Source organism: Sapajus apella, unplaced genomic scaffold, assembly GCF_009761245.1.
Source record: "Sapajus apella isolate SASKATOON/1434 unplaced genomic scaffold, GSC_monkey_1.0 scaffold16, whole genome shotgun sequence".
In the NCBI taxonomy this organism is placed as follows: Eukaryota; Metazoa; Chordata; class Mammalia; order Primates; family Cebidae; genus Sapajus; species Sapajus apella.
The window spans coordinates 8,774,604-8,797,609 of NW_022436956.1; the positions used below are offsets into that span (position 1 = coordinate 8,774,604).

At 51.3% G+C, this 23,006-nt stretch overlaps 1 protein-coding gene across 6 annotated transcripts in view; it reads left to right on the forward strand.

Annotated features, from left to right (window-relative positions):
* KIRREL3 (kirre like nephrin family adhesion molecule 3) overlaps positions 1–23,006 on the forward strand; it is a 564,453-nt gene that overhangs the window by 453,579 nt on the left and 87,868 nt on the right. For all 6 annotated transcript variants that reach the window (XM_032284836.1, XM_032284839.1, XM_032284838.1 and 3 more), the window contains 2 exons: positions 9,406–9,555; positions 14,555–14,704. In XM_032284836.1, the coding sequence (XP_032140727.1) occupies positions 9,406–9,555; positions 14,555–14,704 (300 nt within the window). The remainder of the gene's footprint in view (positions 1–9,405; positions 9,556–14,554; positions 14,705–23,006) is intronic.

A 23,006-nucleotide genomic window follows, 5' to 3' on the forward strand; every position in this document is an offset into this window, starting at 1 on the left:
GATTGTTTTAAACCTGCCACCCCACCAGCTCTGCTCCTGGCTTCCAATGACATTAAGTTTCATTATAACAAATAAACACCACGATGACATTTATAAGTTACCACCGAGCACAGAAGCACAAATATGAAGCAGATAAACTGCATTTGATCCAAATAATTACTGCAGGCAATATTGGGCTTAGTCTGAGCTGGCAGCCAGGTACCAAGTAATTTATTAGATTGCGTTAAGGCAATGTTGCACGTTGAGTTTTTCATTATTGTCTTTTCCCCTCCCTGTGGCCTAAATAGGTTAGAGGAGTTTAGACAGTGCACGGCCAAACAAAGACAGACTCTGCTCAAGCAGATTAAGGCCAGGAATGTCGGCCAAGTGTCCAGGAATGGCCGCTTCCCAAGCAACACCAGACTTGCAGGAGAAGAAAGGGCTTAGGCGATTATCTTGCTGCTGCCAACCAAGGACAGCTCCCTGCACTCCCCACCCACTGGCCCAGATACAAAAAGCAGCCCTGTGGAGGGAGTAAATGACAGGGCCCATTTACTGTCCTGGATGGAGCCCCCAGGACCCGAGCCTGGGTTCCTGCTGCAGACTCTCAGCCAAAGACCCTCTATAGAAAGTCCCTTCCATATCCCCAGGTAGCCCCAGGCAGTCTCACCCCCAGTCCCAGACCTATCATCCTGCAATAAATCAAGGGAAGGAAGCAGTCTACCAGCCAACTCTGCAAAACAAAGCAAAGAGAGCTGGCTGCAAGCAGCTGCCTCCCTGCCAAACCCAAACTCATAAAGTTTGATTCAAGGGGTTACAATACCTCCCATTCAGAATCCCTCCTGCCCCATGCTTCCAGCCTTAGTAAATTACCCAATAAGCAGCAAGGACCTGTAGTTATTGTGCAGTTAAATGGTATTTGCCCCGTAAATTCTGAGCAGAGTACTAACAGTGATATACAGTAACTAATTACAGACATGAATTCTCTCCCCAAGATGCCAAGTGTTACCGAATATTGTTGCGTTTAGGGGAGGGGGTTTGAAAGCTGCTGTCTTCTCTCCATGAAGCTATGAGTAACTCTCTTATTAGAGGCACTGTCGCCATCTCCAGGGGCACTCCAGGACGGAAAATAGAGCTGTTCTGGGGAACAGACAGGAATGGGACCACGTGCCCATGTGTTGCCCCCGACCCCGTGCTCATGTGCTGCCCCCTGACCCTGTGCCCTTGTGCTGCCCCCTGACCCTGTGCCCGTGTGCTGCCCCCTGACCCTGTGTCCGTGTGCTGCCCCCTGACCCTTTGCCCCAGCAGAAGGGACTAGCAGGCACCAGCTGGTCCTCCTTGGGTCATCCACAATGACTAAGTGGCTCAGCACCATGGTGGCAGTGGCGAAGGCCCAAGGCTCCAGCAGGGCAGTGAATGGAAGTCGTTATTGATCTAGCCCAGGGCTGAGCAGAGAGAGCTGTGGCCAGGGATTGGCCTTTGCAAAGGGCTTCTGCATAGGGCCACGGAAGGTTAGGGTTAAACGAGGTGCAGGACAACTTGTGCCCTGAAGTGTTGTTGACAGAGCTGATCTCAGCACCAAGGGCACCATGGGAGAGGTTTCCCTGGTCTTCAGGTAGGGCAGGGGCTGCCCTATCAGCTTCCCATCAGCTTTAAAGCCGTTTTTGGAGCTCAGCCAGGGGCAGGTAGGGGGCACAGCAGTCAGTCTCTGCTTTCAGAAAAGGAAGCCACACAGATCAAACACCGTCTGCTGACCCGCTACTGTTGGGAAAGCAAGAGCCAGCCCTGGACTCAAATGGCTCCAACCCTAGCTCTACCACACCCCGTGACCCTGGATGAGTTACTTAACCTCTCTGAGTGTCCTTGTCCATAAAATGGGAAAGATTCTCTATCTCTCAGGATGGTGGATGTGAGTCAAGGCTACACCTGCTTCTAAGGAACTCTGTCCTGCTGGAAAAGTGGAAAATCCCCCCTCCCAGGCTGGGTGCCCCGGCGGTCCACACACTGCCTCTCCCTCCTCTCGAGGGCCTTCCAGAACAAAACCTCTTCTTGACAAACATCTCCACCTCCAACAATCAGGGAGACTGGGGCAGTAATGGCAAGTTAGTTTTGCTTTGTTCTCTTTGGTTGATGCAGATCTGCTGAGGCTTTACAGGTCCCCTGTTTGGTGGGTGACAGGAGAGGCAGGGCAAGGCAGAAGAGGAATTGGGAGGGCACATTCACAGGGGACATCAGGCTTGGAGCTATGATATTCGAGTCTCTACATGGGGGCTGATAATGGGACCTACTCCATGGGGTGCTATGAGGGTGGATTAGGTATGATAATGAATGTGAAGTGCTTTGTATAGAGTTAGTTGTGGTTAATACCCCAAACCCACCAGAAGACAGCCCACAATCCCAGGGCAGTGAGAAGAAGAATCACTTTTTTAATTAGGACACATATATAGTCAGTGCTCAATTATCTGTTGGCAAATTGTCCCCATTCCTGGCAAATGCTATCACCAAGTTTGCTTAATGAAGTCCTCTGCTAACATTTCACAGCTTCTTATTTTGCTCTTATTTGCATGAGGTCCAAAGGGAATAAAAGTCCTTTAAAAGCAAAATCTGTTAATATCCCCATCTCCTCCTAGATAAGGTGCAAGCCATAAAGACAGGAGATGGGGAAGGTGGGGGTACACCTGACTCTAGCTCTGGGCCGGTCCCAGAGGTGAAGTTCCCCACCCAGCTCAGTAGGAGGCAGAGAGGGAGCCTCATTCCTGGGCTGAGGTTTTTTTTTTAAGTATTAAAAATTCCTAGAACATCAAACATATCCATATTCAAATATGAATATCAAAATGCATTCCAAAGTTGAAAATGAATGTTACTTACGATTATTCATTATTTTGGATTGTCCATCATTTTAGATTATTCACACCCTTGATCCTCTTCATTAACAAAGATAATTAAGAGTTGATTGTATTTGGTCTCCAAGAGGGGAAAAAACCAGGACATTGCACCAAGATGGCCTGAGTCCAATTGGGAATTACTCCAGCAGCCATGAGAAGACTCCTCTGTATGCACCAGGTCTGAGCCGTGACTCTCCACGCAGGCTCAGTGAGCAAGACCAAGGTGCCTTGTGCTTCAGCCACGCAGTGCACACCTGGTGGGCCTGCTTTCACACTGTCAGTGGGATGCAGCCACATTGCCCTTCGTAGGACACCTGAAGAGCATCAAAACTGCACAGGGCCTCTGGCATCCTTCAGCATCTCACAAACTCCATCTCTCCAGTGTTCCCTCAGCTTTGACTCCGCCATTTTATACATTGGGGTTCCCTGTGATAATTCACTGACAAAAAGGGTTGCGTGGACTTTAAAAAGGTGTGAAAATGCCTTCGCTGTGCAGTGGGAACACCAATGCATGCTCCGAGAGAGAGAGAGCCACTTGATCAAGGCCACCCAATGACAGACTCGGAACTAGAAATAACCCAGACCCACAAGCCTGTGCTGTGGGCACACAACAGTGCCCTTCAGATGTGGCCCAGAAACTGCCTGCAGAAGGATGATCTGGAAGCTATTAAAATGCAGATTCCTCGGCCCAGCTCAGACCCACTATCCCAGAATCTCTGAGTTGGAGCTCAGGAAACTATTATTTTTAGCCAGTTCCCCAGGTGATCCTCACACACGTGGAAGTTTTAGAACCATGTCTGACTGACAAGGCTACAGCAGCATAAATAATGATTTTGTTTACTTTTTTAAACGTTTAGAATAAAGATCTGACCCCTAAAAGTCCAAATGTCCTTGAGAGACTTGCTTTGACTTCCTTGCACCTTGGTTTTATTATTTTTAATCTTAGGATGCCCCCAAAATAAGACTTTGGATAAATTAGAACATCAAGCATTAGGGCTGGGAGGAAGGAGCTTAAACCCTGCATTTTACAGATGAGGCATCTGACCCTTGGACAAGCGAAGAGTCAGGCCGAAGGGCACACAGCTAAGAGGTAGCAGAGGCAGCATCAACTGGCACCTTCTGGGCCTGGGAGCTCAGGGCAAGGGCAAAGCTTCATTTGTCTGTATGGTACCCTGTAGACACAGGAGCAGGAGGTGCTGGGTATCTTGGAGTCAGCCAATCCATGGCCTGGCCTCCTGCCTCTCCTAGTGGAGCCCACACTGATGCTCTCCAAGAGGGGTCGATGTGCACTATCTCTGCCCATAGCCGAGCCTGCAGCTCCCTCTTGGGCTAATGACATAGTTCCATCCCTGTCCCTTAGTGCCACTCTCTTCCATGCTGCTCCGACATCCCCAGGTGCTGGCTCAGTGAGGGCATGTTCCAATCAGGAGACACAAGAGCCTGAGACTCAGAAAAGGGACTCCAGGGTCCCACGGCTGACCAGCAACAGGCTTGAGACCACAGCCAGGGTTTCTGTTTCACATGCTGTTGAGTGTCTCCGGTCTCCACGCCGCCACCACAAACGCACTCTGCTCTGCCCTTCCCAGTCTCATTTAGACCTCCAGGTGACCTCAGGCAGGGATGGATGGACTCCGTCACGGGCACTGAAGAGCCCGTATTTCCAGCAGCACTTATCAGTGTCTTCCTGGCATCCAGGCCTTGGCTGGATCGATGGAAGAATCCCTCTCCCTGCCACTAATGAGCACAGTGCAGGCTCCGGCAGGGGCCGCCAGCCTGATCATCAGTAAGCAAAGGATTTATAGTGACTTTGGACTCACTCTGCCTCTGCCAGCCCGATTGCTCTTCATTAAAGATCCTCACTGTCCAGGACAACCTTGGTGGATTTTGTGTCCTGGGGACAAAGTGAGAGGCGGGGAGAATCACAGGCTGCCCACACTGGCCCAGCCTGGGTGAGGAACGAGCATAGGGGAAAGTGGTGTCGGACTTTCCACCCCTTCATCCGGCCCTGGGAAGAGTAGTCAGCCTCTTTTTTGTAAGTCCAAGTAAAAATTCTAGTGCAATTTCTGGAATATTCATGAGACTAGCAAGCTTCTCCTTATGTGTATATCAAAATCAAGATACCAATGGCGCAAATGGCAATGCTGAGATAGAAAGTGTTTCTTTGTCTCTCTCCCAGTAGAAATCTAGGAGAAACAGACGATAGAGAAAAGGCCCTGTCGTCCCCCTCCGCCTCGTTCTTCTGGCTTCTCTGTTTATATTTCCAATCCAGTCTACAAGGAGCTTAGGCTAGATGACCTCTTGCCATCCCGATTGGGTTCAAAATCTGTGCAAACCTCAACAAGAGTTAGATGTTTCACCCAAGACAGCTACTTTCAACACTCCCAGACTGGAGTAACCTTGTCCCTCTTAGATAGTCACATCTGTAACTTTCCATTCTGGAGGTGAATTCTCAGGTCAACACCAAGCGAAAGAACACCTGAAAATACTTTTCCTACTGCCTACCCTATGGGGGTTTCTCAGTCCGTGTGAGTTACTCACACCACCTTCCCAGCTCCAGACCCACGGGCTCAGCTATCTGGGACAGCACCACCTGAGGGAGTCTGGACCCCTCTCCATGAACACATTTATAACTGAACTCACTGCCTTCCCCAAGCCTGCTTCTCCTCCTGAGCAGCAAATGGCTCCTCCATCATCCATTCACCCTGGTCCTGCAAGCCAGGAACTGGGGCCTTTACCCTTCATCATCGCCCCACTGAACTCTAGCCTGGGCAACAGAGTGAGACTCAGTCTCAAAAAAAAAAAAAAAGAAAGAGGGGATGGGTGAGGAGCATTCTTCTGACAATAACTTACATCCATGGCTCAAGAGCTGTGTTCTGAGGGGCTCTTGAACCCAAAGGAGAGATCTGTCAGATGGTTGAAAAAAAAGTGGGTTCCATCCCTCCATCTCCACCTTCATCCACAGCGCCTCAACTTTTATCCACTCTAGATACTCAGTTTAAGATCCATTTGAAAAAAAAAAAAAAAAAAAACCTCATTGGTTTAAAATAGAAAAGAAATTTTAGTGACTTAAATATAATATGCAAAAATTAAAATTAGACGGAAAAGGGAAATTGTCAATTAGAGTACTGTCTCCCATCCCCAAAAATAATAATTTATAAGCCATGTCCTTTGGGTGGATTTGTTTTTTTGAGACTATCCTGTGTACTCATCTCCCCCAGAAACAGTCTTTCCACAGGAAAGCCAAGTAGATCCAAGCAGACAGAATGGGAGAGCCCTCTAGGAAGATCTTTTCTTTTTTTTTTTTTTTGAGACCAAGTCTCACTCTGTCACCCAGGCTGGAGTGCAGTGGGGATCTTGGCTCACTGCAACCTATGGGATTCTGCACCTCCAAGCATGCTCTGACGGCATTGGGAGATGCTCCTCCTCCTCGAAAGGCCCTCTCCTTCTCGGCCCCATCCCATCAGGCTCCTTTCCTGCAAACCCCGGGTGTTATTCCAGGGATCTCATGCCTGCTGCCACCCCTGGCTCTGAGACACCCACCAAAAGAGCCTGTGGCCACTCAGAGTCCATCTCCATGGCCTGCTTCAAGTGGGCCCCCCTCCCAGCGCTGCCTTCCTCCAGAGCCCGGTTTCCATGGTGATAGCCCCCTCCTCTCCCTGGGGGCTCCAACCAGTCCACAACTTACCCTGGGCCCTCAGATGCTTCCTGAGCCCCACCTTCCCAGGAGCCCTCACCCAGGAGCCCTCATCCCGCACCTTCCTCCAGGAGGACGCAGGATGGGGAGAGCCCGGGACCATCACCCACTGCGGGTGCTTCCTAACCGTGGACATCTCAGAGGGCTCAGGCACTGCTCCATTTAAGGTATTCTCACTATAATCCCCTCCGCGTCCAGCTGAGAACCTGATAATTCTCTCTGATAGCACAATCTTTGGCAGTTACTGCGGCTGCCTTGACTCTGTCCTTCTTGCAAGAAAGATTTTGAGATAAAAGGATGAGCTGTGAAATCATCATTAGAGTACAGAGAAAGGAGCCTAGAGGAGTCCTTTCTGCCCACCCGTCCCGCCCCATGCTGCCCCCTCACCCTCCTCCCCTGCTTCCTCCTCTTCCTCTCCCTCTCCTTTTCTCTCCCACTTCCTCACTTCACTCCTCCACACTCTCTCCAGTCCCTTCCTCCTCTCCCCTTCTCCTCTCTCATCTCTTCCCTCGTTTTCTATCCTGTTTGGGTGCCAGAAACAGTCTAATTACGACAGAGAACTTGAAGAGACAGAGAGAAAAAAAAAAACCCTACCATACATAGCTGATTAAAATGTCCTATGAAATCCAATTTGTAAAGCTCAAATCAGAATAAAAAGTGTTACTCCCACAATTCAAGGCCAATCTGATTTTTAATGAGATTCCTCGGAGACCCTGCCAAGATCTCGTCAGGTCCTGAACTCAGCCACCTTCCTGCCTGCCTTCATCTCTCCACTGTGAATCTGTACCCCTCCTTCTGGGTAGTCTCCACCCCAAGCTCTGCTGCTATCCCAGCTCCCCTGGGTTAATATATACCAAGTGTCCCCCCACCTTGGGGTCATCTGTTGCTGAGAGCTCAGTCCTAGGTGTGACCCAGGCCTGGGGCTTTTTGTCCCCAAAATGGGCAGGAGCCAGTGTCCAGGACCTCTGTGGCTGCCTGTGACTTTCCCAGATTGGGAAGAGAGGCCACAGCAGCAGCAGCTGGCACGCCAGGTCCAGCTCTGCCTCAGTTAGGCCTGGATCTGTAAAGCAGGGGGTGGGAAAAATGGAGGGCTTGGAATGCAGATGGACACCGGCACAAACCCTAGCTCTACCACTCACTGGCTGTGTGACCTTGGGCAGGTTACTATGCCTCTCTGATCCTGGTTTCTTTGTTGTAAAATGGGACTATCTCTGCCCTAAAGTATAATTAAATGGATTACAGGAGAAGAGGTTGTATGAAGCACTGGTCATCCTGAGGGCCAGATGCTCAGTGAATGTCAATGTCCCATTGTCCATTCAACTGTGGTCTCCCAGGAGACACAGATCATGTTGCCCCTCCTCATCAGCAACTCTCTCCAGGACCAGGCTTGGGGACCTGCACATAGCATAGCTTAGTAGAGAAGAGCATGGTCTTCAGAGCCAGAAAGACTTGGATTCACAGCACCTCCTGCCCTAGCTCTCACTGCACAGTTCTCCGGGCGATTTAGTTAATCCTGAGCCTCCATTTCCCACAGCCCTGTAAAACGGGGTTAACAGCGTTGCCACGCTGACAGCTAGAGTCAGGGCATGCACTGTGCTTGGTGAGTAATTCACAAGCACAGCTCACGTTACTATTGTTCACCTCCCGGTGCCTCATTTCCCCATCTGGAAAATGGGGATAAAAATGGTGCTTACTATTTTTAGGTTGTTATGAGGATGAGAATATTAATAAACTGATATTTTAAAACCTCAAAACAGAGTGTGGCATCTTGCAAGCATTGTGGGTGGGTTCGTTTAATAAAATACTGTCAATTGACTTGCTTCGATGGTTCTGTGCCATCTCATTTTGAGGTCACATGGGGTCCATAATGATTTGTTCCCAAGTGATTGTGAGGCTGGAGTAAGGCCTGCTGCAGAAAAGAAAAGGGCAGGGAGGACGTGGTGGGACAGGACTGCCTGCTCCCTCTAGCACGCCTCCTGCCACACTGCACCACTACCCACCCCTCTGAACTTGGCCCTCAGCCCACCCCAGGAGCCACTGAAACAGCAAAATGATTTCCTGAATTCTCAGGTTTAACCAAAGGCGCACTGCTTTCCATCACCCCCCTTCTTTTTTTTTTTTTTTTTCTTTTTTTTTTGAGACGGAGTTTCGCTCTTGTTACCCAGGCTGGAGTGCAATGGCGCAATCTCGGCTCACCGCAACCTCCGCCTCCCGGGTTCAGGCAATTCTCCTGCCCCAGCCTCCTGAGTCGCTGGGATTACAGGCACATGCCACCATGCCCAGCTAATGTTTTGTATTTTTAGTAGAGACGGGGTTTCACCATGTTGACCAGGATGGTCTCGATCTCTTGACCTCGTGATCCACCCGTCTCGGCCTCCCACAGTGCTGGGATTACAGGCTTGAGCCACCGCGCCTGGCCACCCCACTTCTTAACACACAGCCACCACAGAACGCTTCTTACTGGAGGTCTCTGTCCTGTTTCTGCCCTGGTGTGGAAGTGCGTGCCCAAGCATGTGGCATTAAGTAGGAGCTCAGCAATGCATGGGAAGTGGCATGTCCCAAGGGTGGAGGGAGATGGCCCATGGGGAGCTGGGGTGTGGCTAGACCAGTCTGTGTGTTAGGGACTGGTGGGTGGAAGGGCTGGAGTTGGGAGCCAGCCCCACACAGGAAGGAATAGAGCTGGGGCTGAGACCAGTTGGGAAACTCTACTGGACCCCCCAGCAAGAAGCAAGGTACTTTGAGAGGCTCAGTCTCCTGGGCCAGCCCTGCTCTGCTTCCATAGCTGGAGGGGAGCCTTCTTGCCCTTGCATGGCAGGTAACTGACTGTTGTGTTTGTCTCCTTTCCAGGGCAAGTCTATTCCTTCAGCCAGCAGCCCCAGGACCAGGTGGTGGTGTCAGGACAGCCAGTGACGCTGCTGTGTGCCATCCCAGAATACGATGGCTTCGTTCTATGGATCAAGGATGGCTTGGCTCTGGGTGTGGGCAGGGACCTCTCAAGTGAGTACCTCCAGACTTCCCGGGGCAGGCCTGAAGCTGTCACTTCCTTACTCACCCATCCACCCTGCTAGGGAGCACGCATCTTCACAGATGTCTGGGAATCGAATCTCTAGCTTTCACTGCAATTCCCCAGGAAAGGTCAGGCTAGGCAAGCACTGCCCCCAGCATCCCTAGACTTTGAGGCCCTAGTGTGCATAATTAACCATAAGCAAACGCTCCACCTCTCGGCAGGTCCTAGCCTAACTCAACATTGCCCTCGAGCATCTACTCCAAAGTCAAACATGATTCACGTAAAGTCCAGTCTCCAGAAATCAAGTGTTCCTGTGTCTTGGCCTGAGATGTAGCTCCCATTTATTAAGGCATGATTGTTAAGGAAATACAAGTCACAACCTGGTTCTTCTAGGCTTCTCACACATTAAAGGGAACCAAGTAAACTGAAAACTCACCAAGACACCTGGTTGATCTTAGGGGGCATCATGAGATGGGAAGAAAAGACAGCAAATATTAAAAATAAATTTCAAACTATGTCCAGCCTGGGCAGGCTGGTGTTCAGCAAAGCCACTCTGGGGTGGACAGTGAGGGTTCCCGTGGTTGTTGGTGGCGGACACGGGAACTCACCGGCCAGTGCCGACCACAGATCATTTGTTAACTATTGTGAATAGCAACCCGGTAAGACCAAACAGATGCTTTTGCAATCCATCCTCTTCCCTGAAGAAAAAAAAGAAAGAATGGCTCATCCCCTTGATCGCACACCCCTCAGCCATCATTATTTTGTCCTGCGGGTAGGCAGTGGTTGTTTGCTAGGCTTGGCATGAACAGTAAAATTCAGAAGAAGGGACCCTTGGGTGTCATTCCCCTGTGATTTGCAAAAAGTTGAGGGTGGAGGAGGAGAGAAAAATATTATTCAACTGAAAAGTTACTTTGCCTCTCGCGTGGTGTACAGCTGCAGGAAAATAAAAATCGAAGTGCACTCAGGAACATGATGGCTGGGAAATTAATATTTTAAAATGTGAGTTATGTCTTGCCAAAAATGTATATTGAAACATTATAGCAATGGTCAATAGCAGGCACGTATTTGAATACTGCAGCCCAGCTGAGCACAGATAAAATACACAAAAATCCCTCCAAAATATCCTGTGCTGCCATAAAGTTTAACTGTTATGGGAACCAGCCAATTTCAGAGACTCCGACTGCCTTTACCCTAGAGGAACTGGGGAATACAACCTTCCCAAACTTGAGTAGTTCATGCACTGGATGGCTCCGAGCTGGGAGGAGCGCTGCCGCTAGCTAAGGAGGTTGTCTGGGGTCCTGGTCAGTGGGTTTCTGCCTTCCATCAGGGACTGGGGGCTTGTTGGGTCCGTGGCTGAGAGGAGGCTCAGGTCAGCAGGGAAGGGGCATAGGGTGGTCATCCCAGCACAGATAACCGACCCTCTGGCATCCAGTGCCATTAATGCCTTTCTGGGATCCAGAACCAGGACCTGCTCAGGGCTGCAAGACAATGGCCTCTGACAAACGGGGCCTGCGTCCTCTCCAGCTTGACTCGGTTGGCCTCTCCAAACAGAGCCAATGACCTCAAACTCCTGATGAAATACTTGCCCTGTATTTTGTCACTTGTCCCAAAAATAGCATCATGGCAATCATGATAGATACTTACATGCTCAATTAACCCTGCTCGCTTGCCTGATGTAGAAGCCGGCATGGCAGCCCTCAACTCAATTCAGCAAGTACTTGTAGAGCACTTAACACCACAAAAGCTCTCCTACAGGGAAACTGAGGCCCGGTGTTATGGGATTTCAGCCTGCCGCATCCCTGCCCTCTCCCACTGTAACTGTGTGGGCCCACTGAATCTACCAGGAATGATACCCTCCCTGAAGACCTAAATGTTTTTCTAGTCACCAAAGCTGGAAAAACCAGTCAAAGAAAATGATTTATAAATGCACTTGCTCATATTGATAGAACATTTTTCTCCTAAGAAGCTCAAATACTTCGCAGACATCATCTCATAAATCTAAGTGATCCGGAGGGAAAAAAGAAGGATTTTCCCCTTTGTTTGTCAGGTAAACAAAGTCACAACCGAGAAAGAAATTGACTCAACTATGTAACCAATCCCAGGGCATGAGGCCTGCCTGTTAATCTCAAAGGGCCCAGATACTGTCTGCTCTCCGTTCTAAAGATGAAGACCTCTTTGGCCACCTGACCTTATGACTTACCTTTGTCTTTGTTTAAATGAGCATTCATAGACTACGTACAGCGTGCCAGGCCCTTTACATAGATTATCCTATTTAACCTTCACCACAACCTTATGAGGCACTGGCATGGTCCCTATGTAACGGGGACTGGCACATAGTAAGTAGTCTATGAGGCACAAAGAAGCTAAAGTGAGTCATCCAGGACAGCAGAGCTAGGAAGTGATCCAGCTGCCGTTAGAACCCAAGCAATTCGACAGAAGAACCCAGACTCTAAATAATTTTGCCTCCTTTGGGAGTAGCGAGAGGGAGAAATGATACTGTGGAAGGAGCTAGAGCTCTCTCAGAATCCATGCTTCTGAGTCTGTGTTTCAAAGATGATCCCAGTCCTTGGGATAGCATCACAGCTCGCTGCCCAATTAGGCAAACACAAACAAACCCATCACCGATGTTTTCAGCAGCTCATGAGAGCAAAATCCTGCTGCTGATAGCTTGCAAGAGAACAAAAACAGAGGCTCCAGCCAAGATGTCTGCAGGAGACCAGGGACTAATCACAGGATAGCGGGATCCAGAGGCTGGGCTGGAGGGGCTGGGGGTGCCCAGCCAGCTACAACAAAAACAGCAGCAGCAGGAAGAGGATTGGACGAGAACCCATTTCCAGCGCCTCTCCTGGCACTGGCAGGGAGACAGCTTAACTTACCTGGGCTCCTTCTTCCCAGCAGAAGACAGGAAGAGTGGGCAGGAGGAGAGGCAGTGCTCTCAGGGTGCAGCTGATGGCCTTGTGAGCTTTTCTGGCCAGGCCTGCACAGCTCAGGAGGATAGGGCCATTTTATTACATGATGAGGATGGTGGCCATGAAGACAGGTAACTGAAGGGCCCAGCTGCACAGGAAGCACCCCAGAGCATGACGGGAAGGCTGGCAGAGGATCATCACAGCTACCTCCCCTGACCAGGAACAAGTCCCCAGCCCACCTCCAGGGAGGCCTGCCCCACCTCCAGAAGACACTTCACTTACGGTGTTGAGAGGCGCCTACAAGCTGATCTAGTCTGATCTTTCAACCTGTGTAGAAATCACCTCTGCAACACCCCTGAGAGGCGATCATCCAACCTCTGCTTGAATACAGCCAGTGATGGGAACCTCACTATCACCTCTGGCAGCCCAGATCCTTGTTGGATACCTCAAATGGTTGAGAATATTCTAAAGTACCTCCCCCATGTTAGTCCTGCCTGTTGGTGCCAGAGCTGCCCTTGGGAGCTCAGGAACACATCTAATCCACACCGAGAGACTGTCTGAAATGCTTGAGGCGAGCTCTTGCAGGCCTCCCTGCCTGCCTTTGTTTCTGTCTCTCTCACTTGCTTAAGCCCTCATCTTCTCTTTAAAAGGCCAAATGTGTCCCGTCTCATCCTCCTATAGCACCCATCTGAGCGGCCTGAGGCAGCCAGAGGGAAGCAGAAGCTGAGGGCAGCCTCTGAGGAGAGAAGGGGAGCAGGATAGAGATGAAGGGCTCGGGGGATGGGGGTCCAGTTGTAAATCCACACAGTGAGGGCCTGGGGGCAGGGCAGTGCTCAGTAAGGAGGTGGATGGAAAGGGGACCCTATTGGGAGAAAGCAGGGAGGTTTATGTCCCTGAGACCCTGGAAAGAGAGGATCTGCCCAACCACGACTTCAGTCGGCATTTCTATTCAACCCCACACAGTAGCAGGAAAGCTGATTAATGATTTATATTCTCAAACTTTTATTTATCTATTATTCATTGACCATGGTTCGAGGGCCCCCCAATTCTTAATTGTCCTGAGTGCTTCATAAGTGCTTCACCAGGCCCTGGGGTTTTTGTGGCGGGACAGGAGGAATGACTAGACAGGGGCTATGGTGGCTCAAAATGACCCGAGGTTCCCAGACAGTGGGAGGGTGGGCCTAGACTTCTACCTCCTGCCTATCCCGAAACAAAACTTTCTGCAAAGTCACTCTTGATCCTTTTCCAAATATTTCCCTTTTTCCTTCCTTCCCTCTCTGAGCAGGAACAAGTCCCCAGCCCACCGCGAGGGAGGCTTGCCCCGCGTCCAGAAGCCTTCTCTCTATGATTCTCAGCCTGGGTCTCTCTGTCTGTCTGTTTCTCTCTCTCTCTCTCCTATCGAAATGCATGTCTTCCCGGTAGACCACGGTGCTGAGCACACCACTTTCCAGAGTGATAGCCCAGTGGTGTCTGTCCACACAGCATTTCCATCTCTTCTCCCTCTTTCCTCTCCAACAGTGGCTCCTCTGATTTTCTTAAACTTGAAATCAACAAGACCCTTACATGGCCGGGCGTGGTGGCTCATGCCTATAATCCCAAAACTTTGGTTGAGGAAGGAGGACTGCCTAAGTCCAAGAATTCAAGATCAACTGGGGTGACAAAGTGAGATCCCATCTCTACAAAAACTAAAAAATTAGCGGACATGGTGGCACATGCCTGTAGTCCCAGCTACTTGGTAGGCTGAGGCGGGAGGATCACTTAAGCCTGAGAGGTAGAGGCTGCAGTGAGCTATAATCCTGCCCTCCACTCTAACCTGAGTGACAGAGCAAGACCCTGTCTCAAAAACAAATAAACAAAATACCCTTACACACACACACACACACACACACACACACACACACACACACACAGAGCCAATGCCTTGGGAAAGCTCTTACTTTTGGGCTCCTTGCACTGAAATCACCTGTTCTGCCAGACTTATACCGAGGCCCCTCCTTGGGTCCCCCACTCTGTGCCTGTTTGTCATGAGTGTCCCCTCCACCCCCCCCCCAGCTCCCTGACCTGCCTGTCATCTCCACAGGTTACCCACAGTACCTGGTGGTAGGGAACCACCTGTCGGGGGAGCACCACCTGAAGATCCTGCGGGCAGAGCTGCAGGACGATGCAGTGTATGAGTGCCAGGCCATCCAGGCCGCCATCCGCTCCCGTCCCGCCCGCCTCACGGTCCTGGGTAAGAACCATCTGCATGTGGGGCAGGGACACTATGTGAAGCCCCAAGGGCTCCGCTCTAAGAGGTTACTTTTTTGGTCACACACGGGGAGACTCCCCTCTGGGGATCATCCCACAGGGCTCCAGCCTCTGCTGCTTCCACAACATCCATGCCCCCCTTCCCAACCAAATGGGACAAGCAAAGGCCCCTGCCCTAGGAAAGCAGAAGGCAGTGCCAGAGGACTCAGTCCAACCCCAGTGTGTTTCATGGCACCTTATGCAGCTAATGAGGACTCCTGCGTGCTCATTTGTTCCATCAGAAAGCATGCTCTGCACACATCACTGAGGCCAGGCTCCGTGCCAGGAAGAATGCGGCACAGGCTGTGGGTCTCTTCTTTCTGAACGGACCCCCACTCTGGTGCTAACAATGCTCTGTCTGTCCACCTCCCCTGCAGAATCAGCCCGATTCTCCCCATGATTCCAGTGTCCATGTAGACACCAATGACCCCCGTGCCTTTTCCACCCCTAGCTGCTCCCTGGGAATCCTGGCTGACAGGTCCTTCCTAGGAAACTTCATTTCAGGTTCTTATTCCAAATCCTACCTTTCCCCCTGGTCTTTCTTCGTCTTGTGTTCCCAGGAGCTCAGCGTTCCTGGGACATCCTGCCTGCAGACAGGGGAATGGACTCGGTGACCCCAGTTCTGATTTAGGGTTCAGTGTTGGGGTCTCCCTCCTCTGGCCAAATGTTACTGAGGATCCAGGTTGCTGAGAACTAGGCCTTGCACATAAGTCATGAGAGCTCACATTTGTCAAGCAGCTCACGGTAGCTCTCCAGCCTCTTTCCTGCACATGACCTCCGAGGTTCCTGACATTACTCAGTGGGACAGGGACTGTTAGCCCAGATGTGAAACTGAGGCCCACAGATGCAAAGGGCTTGGCCCGTGGGCTGCTGGCCATGGCTCTCTGCCCCACCTCGATGGCCCCTTGACCCGTGGCTCTGTGCCAGGCATGTGTGCAGGAGGGAAGTGAGAAGGCCCGGGCCCACCCCTTAGCAGCTATTGTGCAGGCTAGACAACAGGGTCAGCAGCTGGCGTGCTGCCTCCTCGCCTGGCCACTAAGGCACACAGCTGCTCAGAGATGAAATATTTAAAAGCGTGTCAGGTTATCTTCAGATCTACATGGCCAAAGACACCAGGGAAGATTATTCCAAGCAGTGCAGCAGACAGGCCCCGGAGGACCACTTACCAAGCTCAGAGCTTGGCTTCTTGAGATGCGGGGGAGGAACTCGGGCCAGCCTCAGAAACTTCCTTCAACCTTTGAGGCTCCCCTGGCCTGAGATGAAAGGAATGAGAAAATAAACCTGTTCGGGGGGGTAAATAAGTTGGGATTCTGTGGCCGGGAAGTGGGCCTTCCGAGGAGCAATCGGGGCATGAAAGGCAGTAGCGCCGTTCTCATTTCTCCCAAGATGGTGACTAAAATGAGAATGAGTCTGCGTGTGGTGTGGGGTTGTGGGAGGAGAGGAGGAGGATGATTAGGGCCTCATACTTTTTCTGATTTTGAGGATGGCAAAATGCCAGATCTGATTTGCGAAACTGTAGGCTCTTCATCTTCAGAGATGGCTCAGCCCCTCCATCTTCAAAAGAATCTGCCTCCACCAACTCACACCCCTTCTAGAGGGGCCGAGGGATGTGGGAACCACAGGGACCTGAGCTTTGTCCACTCCTCTGACTTCATATTGGCTTCCCCAGTCCTGAAATGACATTACACTTCCCTTCCTCTCTCCTCTAAGTTAGGTAACAGAGTCCAAAGTATTAAAAGTCCAAATTATTTCAAATGTTTTACAGATGAGAGAATAGAAACTCAGAGAGGCAGAGGCACTCACAGGAGGTGACACAGCTTAATTAACCTTCAAAATCACTCCAGATTTTTCAGCTCCGAGCTCTTTGCCCAGTCTCCTGCTCCCAGATGCCAGCAGCACCGCATCAGTCCGGCTGGTGAGGGGCCAGGCTTCTCAGAGCAGGGCCTCAGGATCCAATCGGAACAGACCCAGTTTTGTCTTAGGTCATGTCTAAAAGGCATTCGCTCCCCCTTCCTCTCTGGTGGCATGGCCTGACACCACCCTCTGGGCACAGAGCTGGGTTTGTGTTGGGGAGATGTTTTATTCAAGTCTGGAGATCAGCGGAAGGAGGACAGAGGAAGTTTCCAGGGCACTCCAGCAGGGCTCCCTCCGTGAAATTCCTGAGAGCCAGAAAGGGAGCCTGAGCCAGCATCTTGTCCATCAGTCTTTCAGGCAGCTCCACAAAAACCATTCATCCTGAGCGAGCTAAAACCCAGTGTTCCCCAGGGCTCTGCCTGCAGTCCTCCCTGCCTCCCTGGGACATTTCCAGGTCCCCACCCCAGCTGGTCTTGTAGGGCTCCGCCTGGCTGAGTGTCTTGACCCACCTACTGCTCTGCAAGGAGGCCCCCAATGCGGCAGCCGACCCAGCCAGCTGAAAAGGGAGCCCTGGTCTAGGGAAGGTGGACAGACAGAGCAGCTGTTCCCGCAGATGGGGGAGAAGTGTTTCTGCCCCTTGTCCCAGCCGCCTTCCCTACCAAGACCCCATCTGCTTTGCTGTGACATCTCAGCCCAGGAAAATGTCCCAGCCATTTCCCCAAGTGGGGCTGTCTTCCCTGTGTTCCAGGAATGAGAGAGCTTCCTAATTTAGTCTGTATTTGCCTAAGATAGATTTTTAATTAAATAAAGTAAGAGCCTGATTAGAACCTGCGGAAGATTCAAGAGCAGAATCAGATGGTATTCCGGCAAAATTGCAAAGCAACCACTTTGGCTAGAACAGAGGGAGGCCCCCGGGGGTCTTCCATCAAAGTACCAAGTGAGGAGAGCAAATACAAGAGATTATATGGCCAACAGATGTGCATTGTTAAAATATGCATCTGCCGGCAGCGTGCTCCAATGAAGCCAGAGGGCCAGCTCGCAGAGCCTGCAGGGCCCTGGGGAGGGTATGGGGACTCGGCCTGGCTGCCAGGCCTAGAGTCACAGACACATTAATTAGCATTGTGTTTCCAGCTCTCAGATGCAATCAGGCAAGGAGCAACTTCGGACCTGAGCATTTGCTGCCTCGGGAGGCAGAGGGAGGGAGCTAGGAAATGAGGAGGGAAAGGTGGGGGAAGGCATTGAGTTTGCAAAGCTGAGAGAGGCAAAGACTGGGGATTTTAGGTCCGGTCAATCATTGGGCAGTCCATGTGCCCTCTGTGGCCCAGCCAGATGCCAACGACCATGCCTGGACTCAGCCCAGGTCAAGACAGGCATCTTTACACCCGCAGAACATCTGGAGAATCACGGCCTCTCGGAGATTAGACTTAGAGGCAGTGGTCTTGATCCTACCAGGATCCAGCTGTGTGAAGGTGGCCCTTTTTCTCAACCTGGGTCTCAGTTTCCTCATCTGTAAAATGAGAGATGGGGATAAATAAGATGATTGCTGAGCACTGTCTCACTCCCAAAAGGCCATGACTTCCACTGAAAGGAGTCCAACATGTTGCACCAACTATTTTAGGAAATTGGGCCATCCCCCCCGGAACCAAGATTGGCGTGGTGACTGAGGCATAGACGGGAACTGATTCGGGTAGTTTAAACAGCATCCCACTTTGAGGCTGGGAGATAGGACCTCTCCAAGTCCTGTTCAGTGCTGGTGTCCTGGCCTTGATTGTGGACTTTAACTCCAGTCCTTCCTGCAAAGGACACCCCCACCCCTGCACCACCCCTCTGTAGCCAGCTTCCACATAGACCCAGCCCTCTCCAAAGATTCAACTTGGCTGAGCATCAAAGGACCCCCGTGCATTTGTGCAGAGAGAGCTGGGATGGAATAGGAAGAACCCTGGGCCAGGGAGTAGAACAGGCTCCTGCTGCTCACTAATTGTATGACCTTGGGCAAAGTCCTTAGGGCTAGAACTGGGCCTCTTTGGCTCAAGCCTCTATAACCAGCACTTAGTACAGAGAAGGGTTTTTTGAATGAATGGAGTTCCTGGTTCTTCATCTGTAAAATAGAGGGTTAAAAATATCAGTCTCATAGAATTATTGTAAACATCAATCTCTCTCTCTCTCTCTCTCTCTCTCTCTCTCTCTCTTTCTCTCTCTGCCTCTAACAGTGAAGTGTCATACAATTTTTTTTGGGGGGGGGGAATGCACTCTGGCTCTGTCACCAGGCTGGACTGCAGTGGCACGATCTCAGCTCACCACAACCTCCACTTCCTGGGTTCTCCTGACTCCGCCTCCGGAGTAGCTGGGATTACATGCAGGTGCCACCACACCTGGCTAATTTTTATATTTTTAGCCATGTTGCCCAGGCTGGTCTCGAACTCCTGACCTCAAGTGATTCACTTGTCATGGCCTCCCAAAGTGCTGGGATTACAGGCATGAGCCACCGCGCCCGTACTTTAAAGTTGTGTTCAAACACATATACGTACAGACTGCTCCTTTTTCCACCTGCAGGAACCCCCGGGTTGAAAACTATCTAAACTGTCCCAGGGTCAGGGTTGTAAGGGTGGCATTACACCTCATCTCTTCAACCACCTGGAAACTGGGGAAGGAAGGTGTTGGAAGGTCCAGGGCAGGGAGGAAATGGGTACCAAGGATTTGATCAACAAATGTTTACTCGGCACCTGTTACATGCCAAGCACTGGTCTAGACACGTGGGATTCATCAGGAAATTAAAGAGAAAATCATCCTTGCCCTGGTGGAGCTTGCATTCTGGCTGGGAGTGGGGAGTTGATAAGTGATGCACAGATTAAACAAGTAAATTGCGTTGCTGTGCAGGATGTGAGGTGGTAATAAATGCTACAGAAAGGAAAAAGTAGAACAGGATGGGGGGTTAAAGGTGGGAGGAGGGGCATTGGTATCAGATTAATTATTAAAAGGGGCATTTTTCCCAGTCTCCCTCCTCATTTCCCTCTTCCTCCTGGCCTGTTCTAATATTAACTGTACTGTCTTGTGGCTCCCGTTAGAAATAAAGCTTCCTAAATCAACATGAATTATTTAAGAGGGAGACTAAGTCAATTCAAATAAAGAGGGCATCTTTTTAAATGATGTCAAGCCCCAAATACTGAGGGAGGAAAACAGATAAGGTCCAATCCGTGAGGCGTCCTTAACTAGTTCATTTCCAAAACCACAAGCTCCGTTTGCCACAGCTCTACCAGGGGAGCTGCAGGGCCTCCTCAGCCCACCACACTGGCAGCCTCCCCCCGTTCCCCATCCGAGAATCTTCTGGGGAGATGGGTCCAGAGAAGACTGGTGAATAATTCAGAGTCTGCCAGCAAGGGAGGGCAGAGCTGAAACAGCCCCCAAGGCTGCTGCCTTCTAAACCATTCTTCCAGAAACTGGCTGCAAGAAACCCATCCGTAGTCACCCTGACATAAAAAGGCAAATCAATAGGGCACAGTCTGAGGGGTTCTTCAGGGGTAAGAAAGTGTCCCCACAGATCAAAGCCCAAGCTCCCCGCCAGGGCACACAAGGCCCCCTGAGGCCCACCCCCGGCCGTGTCTCCAGCCTCAGACCCACCACCAGACTGCTCCAGCACTAACAAGCAGCTGCCATCTCCCTCCACTCACCAAGCCTCTGGGCCTTCTTCACACTGTTTCTTCCTGGAGTGCCCTTCCTACCTGCCTTCCCTGGACTAACTTGTGCTCAGCTTAGACATCTCCTCCTCCAGGAAGCCTTCTCTGGAGCCCACGTGGCCTGACTGTCCCCTTTGTGGTACTTTTGCCTTCCTTAGGCACTTTTTTCTGGAGACAGGGTCTGGCTCTGTCACCCAAACTGAAGTACAGTGGCACTATTACAACTCACTGCAGCCTGGACCTTCCCAGCTCAAGTGATCCTCCCACCTCAGCCTCCCGAGTAGCCGAGACCACAGGCATGTACCACCCCACACAGCTAAATTTTGTTTTTTGTTTTTGTTTTTTTTAGAGACAGGGTTTTGCCGTGATGCCCAGGCTGGTCTTGAGCTCCTGGACTCAAGCGATCCACCCGTCTCAGCCTCCTAAAGTGCTGAGACTCCAGGCATGAGCCATTGCTCTCAGCGTCCGTAAGCACCTTGATCACAGGTCTCAACAAGCTACGCTGAGAGTAACCGTTTTCATGTCTGTTTCCCCCACTGGGCCTCTTGGGAGCATCTTTGATCCTTCATGCCTAGCACAGCCTAGAATCACATAGGTGTTCAGTAAATGTTCCTCATGGCAATTGAAACAACAAGGCTTGGGAGGCAGTGAGGGGGAGTTTACGCTGAACCTCACCACAGAGAACAGAGCCTGGCAGATAGTAAGCCCCAAACACCGGTGACAATTGTGTGCTGTATTGTGTTGTGTTGTGTTGTGTTGTGTCGGAGAGACAATGTGGTTTTGTGGCTAAGCGCCCAGGCTCTGGAAGCCAGATTGCCTGCACTTGAAACCTAGCTGTGTCACTTTACCAGTGGTGTGGCCTTGAGCAAGTTATCTAACCACTCTGCGCCTATTTCTTTGTGTGTAAAATGAAGGAAATAATCATAACCGCCTTCACAGGGTTGTAGAGAGGATTTAATGAAATAATACATGTAAAGCATGTCTCAGAATAGTGCCTGTTATGCAGCAAGGCATAGCAGCATTGGCTGCTGGTATTATAACTGTTTTCATTATTGCCATTATTGCACAAGGTTATGAGACACCAGCAAGCGACCCCTGCTTCTCGGGGGATCAGACTCTGTGTCCTAGAGAAGCTCTTCCATGCATCAAGCAAGGCAGGAAGGCGAGATTCCTGCAGGCCCCTCCCGGCAGCACACCTGGGAAGAGAGGCAGAATTGATTTCCTTATCTGCTTATTAAGCGTCTTCTGCCTGGGCCCTGGCCTGGTCTTAGGTGCCGTATCTCATTTGTGCTGTGTAGCTGTTTCCTGCCACATTCATTACCCTGCAATCACCCCCAAATAGGGGTAGCAAACAAGCAAGAGATGGAAGAGAGGAGCAGAAAACATCCTTATCTGCTGAGGCTCCACATGGGCGCTGTGCCGAAGCTACTGTGCATCTCACTCCCTACACTCATCCCACCCCTGCCAATGACTCGCTCCCAGCTCCCTTCCTGGTAGCCCAGACCATCCCCATGTCTCCTGGGCCAGAAGCAGGTTCCCCTCCTCCTTCTCCCTTTGGCCACTGACACCCCCTTAGCCTCCCGTTCAACTTGGGGCTCACCTGCTGGGCAGGTGATAAAGTGAACAGAGCTGGGGCCATCGGGGTGTCTGAGGCTGACATAGAGTCTCTCTCCTCTATATTACAGCTTCCTGAGGTCCGCCCTGTGGGTTCAATGCCATATGCCAGGCTGAGTAGTTGCTGTTGGGGGCCAGATGAGATAGAGGGTCTCCCTGGAGGTCTTGCAGCCATTGGGTTGAGGTGTGTGGGTCGCCCCAGCCCTGCCCCCTAATCTGCATGTTGGCAGAAGCAGTCATAGCCTCTGTCTCTTTCGCCACCCCCTCTCCCATCCTCATCACAGCCCGGTTGGATGTCAAGACTCCCCCCAAGCCTGGGGCCATCTCTCATGGTGGGAAATGAGGTGGAGGCAGGAGACTCAAGACACTAAATGACTTCCAAGGCCCAGAGGGAGTGAGGATCCCTCATGGAGGGAGGCACACCCAGCGCATCTTTTCCCTTCCCTCCTGACTGTGGAGAGGGGCAGGCAGGGGCCTCTCCAAGAAGGGGAAGACCTGATGCAAGAAATGCACAGCCCCACCCTACCCCAGCCGGTGCCACCATGGCCAATTTCTGGAGGGGCCTGTGGGCCTAGCCCAACACTGCCTATCCAGTGCTCACTTACCACTGAAAGCTGGGGATGGCATCCCAAATGACCATCCCCAGGGCCAGGCACTCACGCCCCCCAGCATCTTTTGCCCCCAAAACCAGGACAAGGGAAGGCAGGGAGGTTCGTAGGAGCCCACGTGGGGTCTGCTGCTCATGGAAGGGGCTCAGCCTCTTGCTCTTGCCCGGCCCCCGTGTCCCCACCCCCATCACCAAGAGACAGTCTCTCCGGGGCAGCCCTGGCAGTCCTGGAGTGTGCCACCACCATCCCCAGGCATTGGCAATTCTCCAGGCCCAGACAGGACAAAGGGCCCTCACTGAGGCATTGGAACACATTCACTCCTGCCTAGTCCTGCCCCATCCAGCCGTGAGACATGGGCTGATGATGCTTAATCTCTCAGGGCTCACTCTTTCCCTGATGAACCAGTAGCAGGAGAGATGAAGTGTAAACCCACGCCACGGGTTGACAGTGACCCTCTCTCACTTGCTTATGGTTTAGGGGTCTGGCAGAAAGAGCA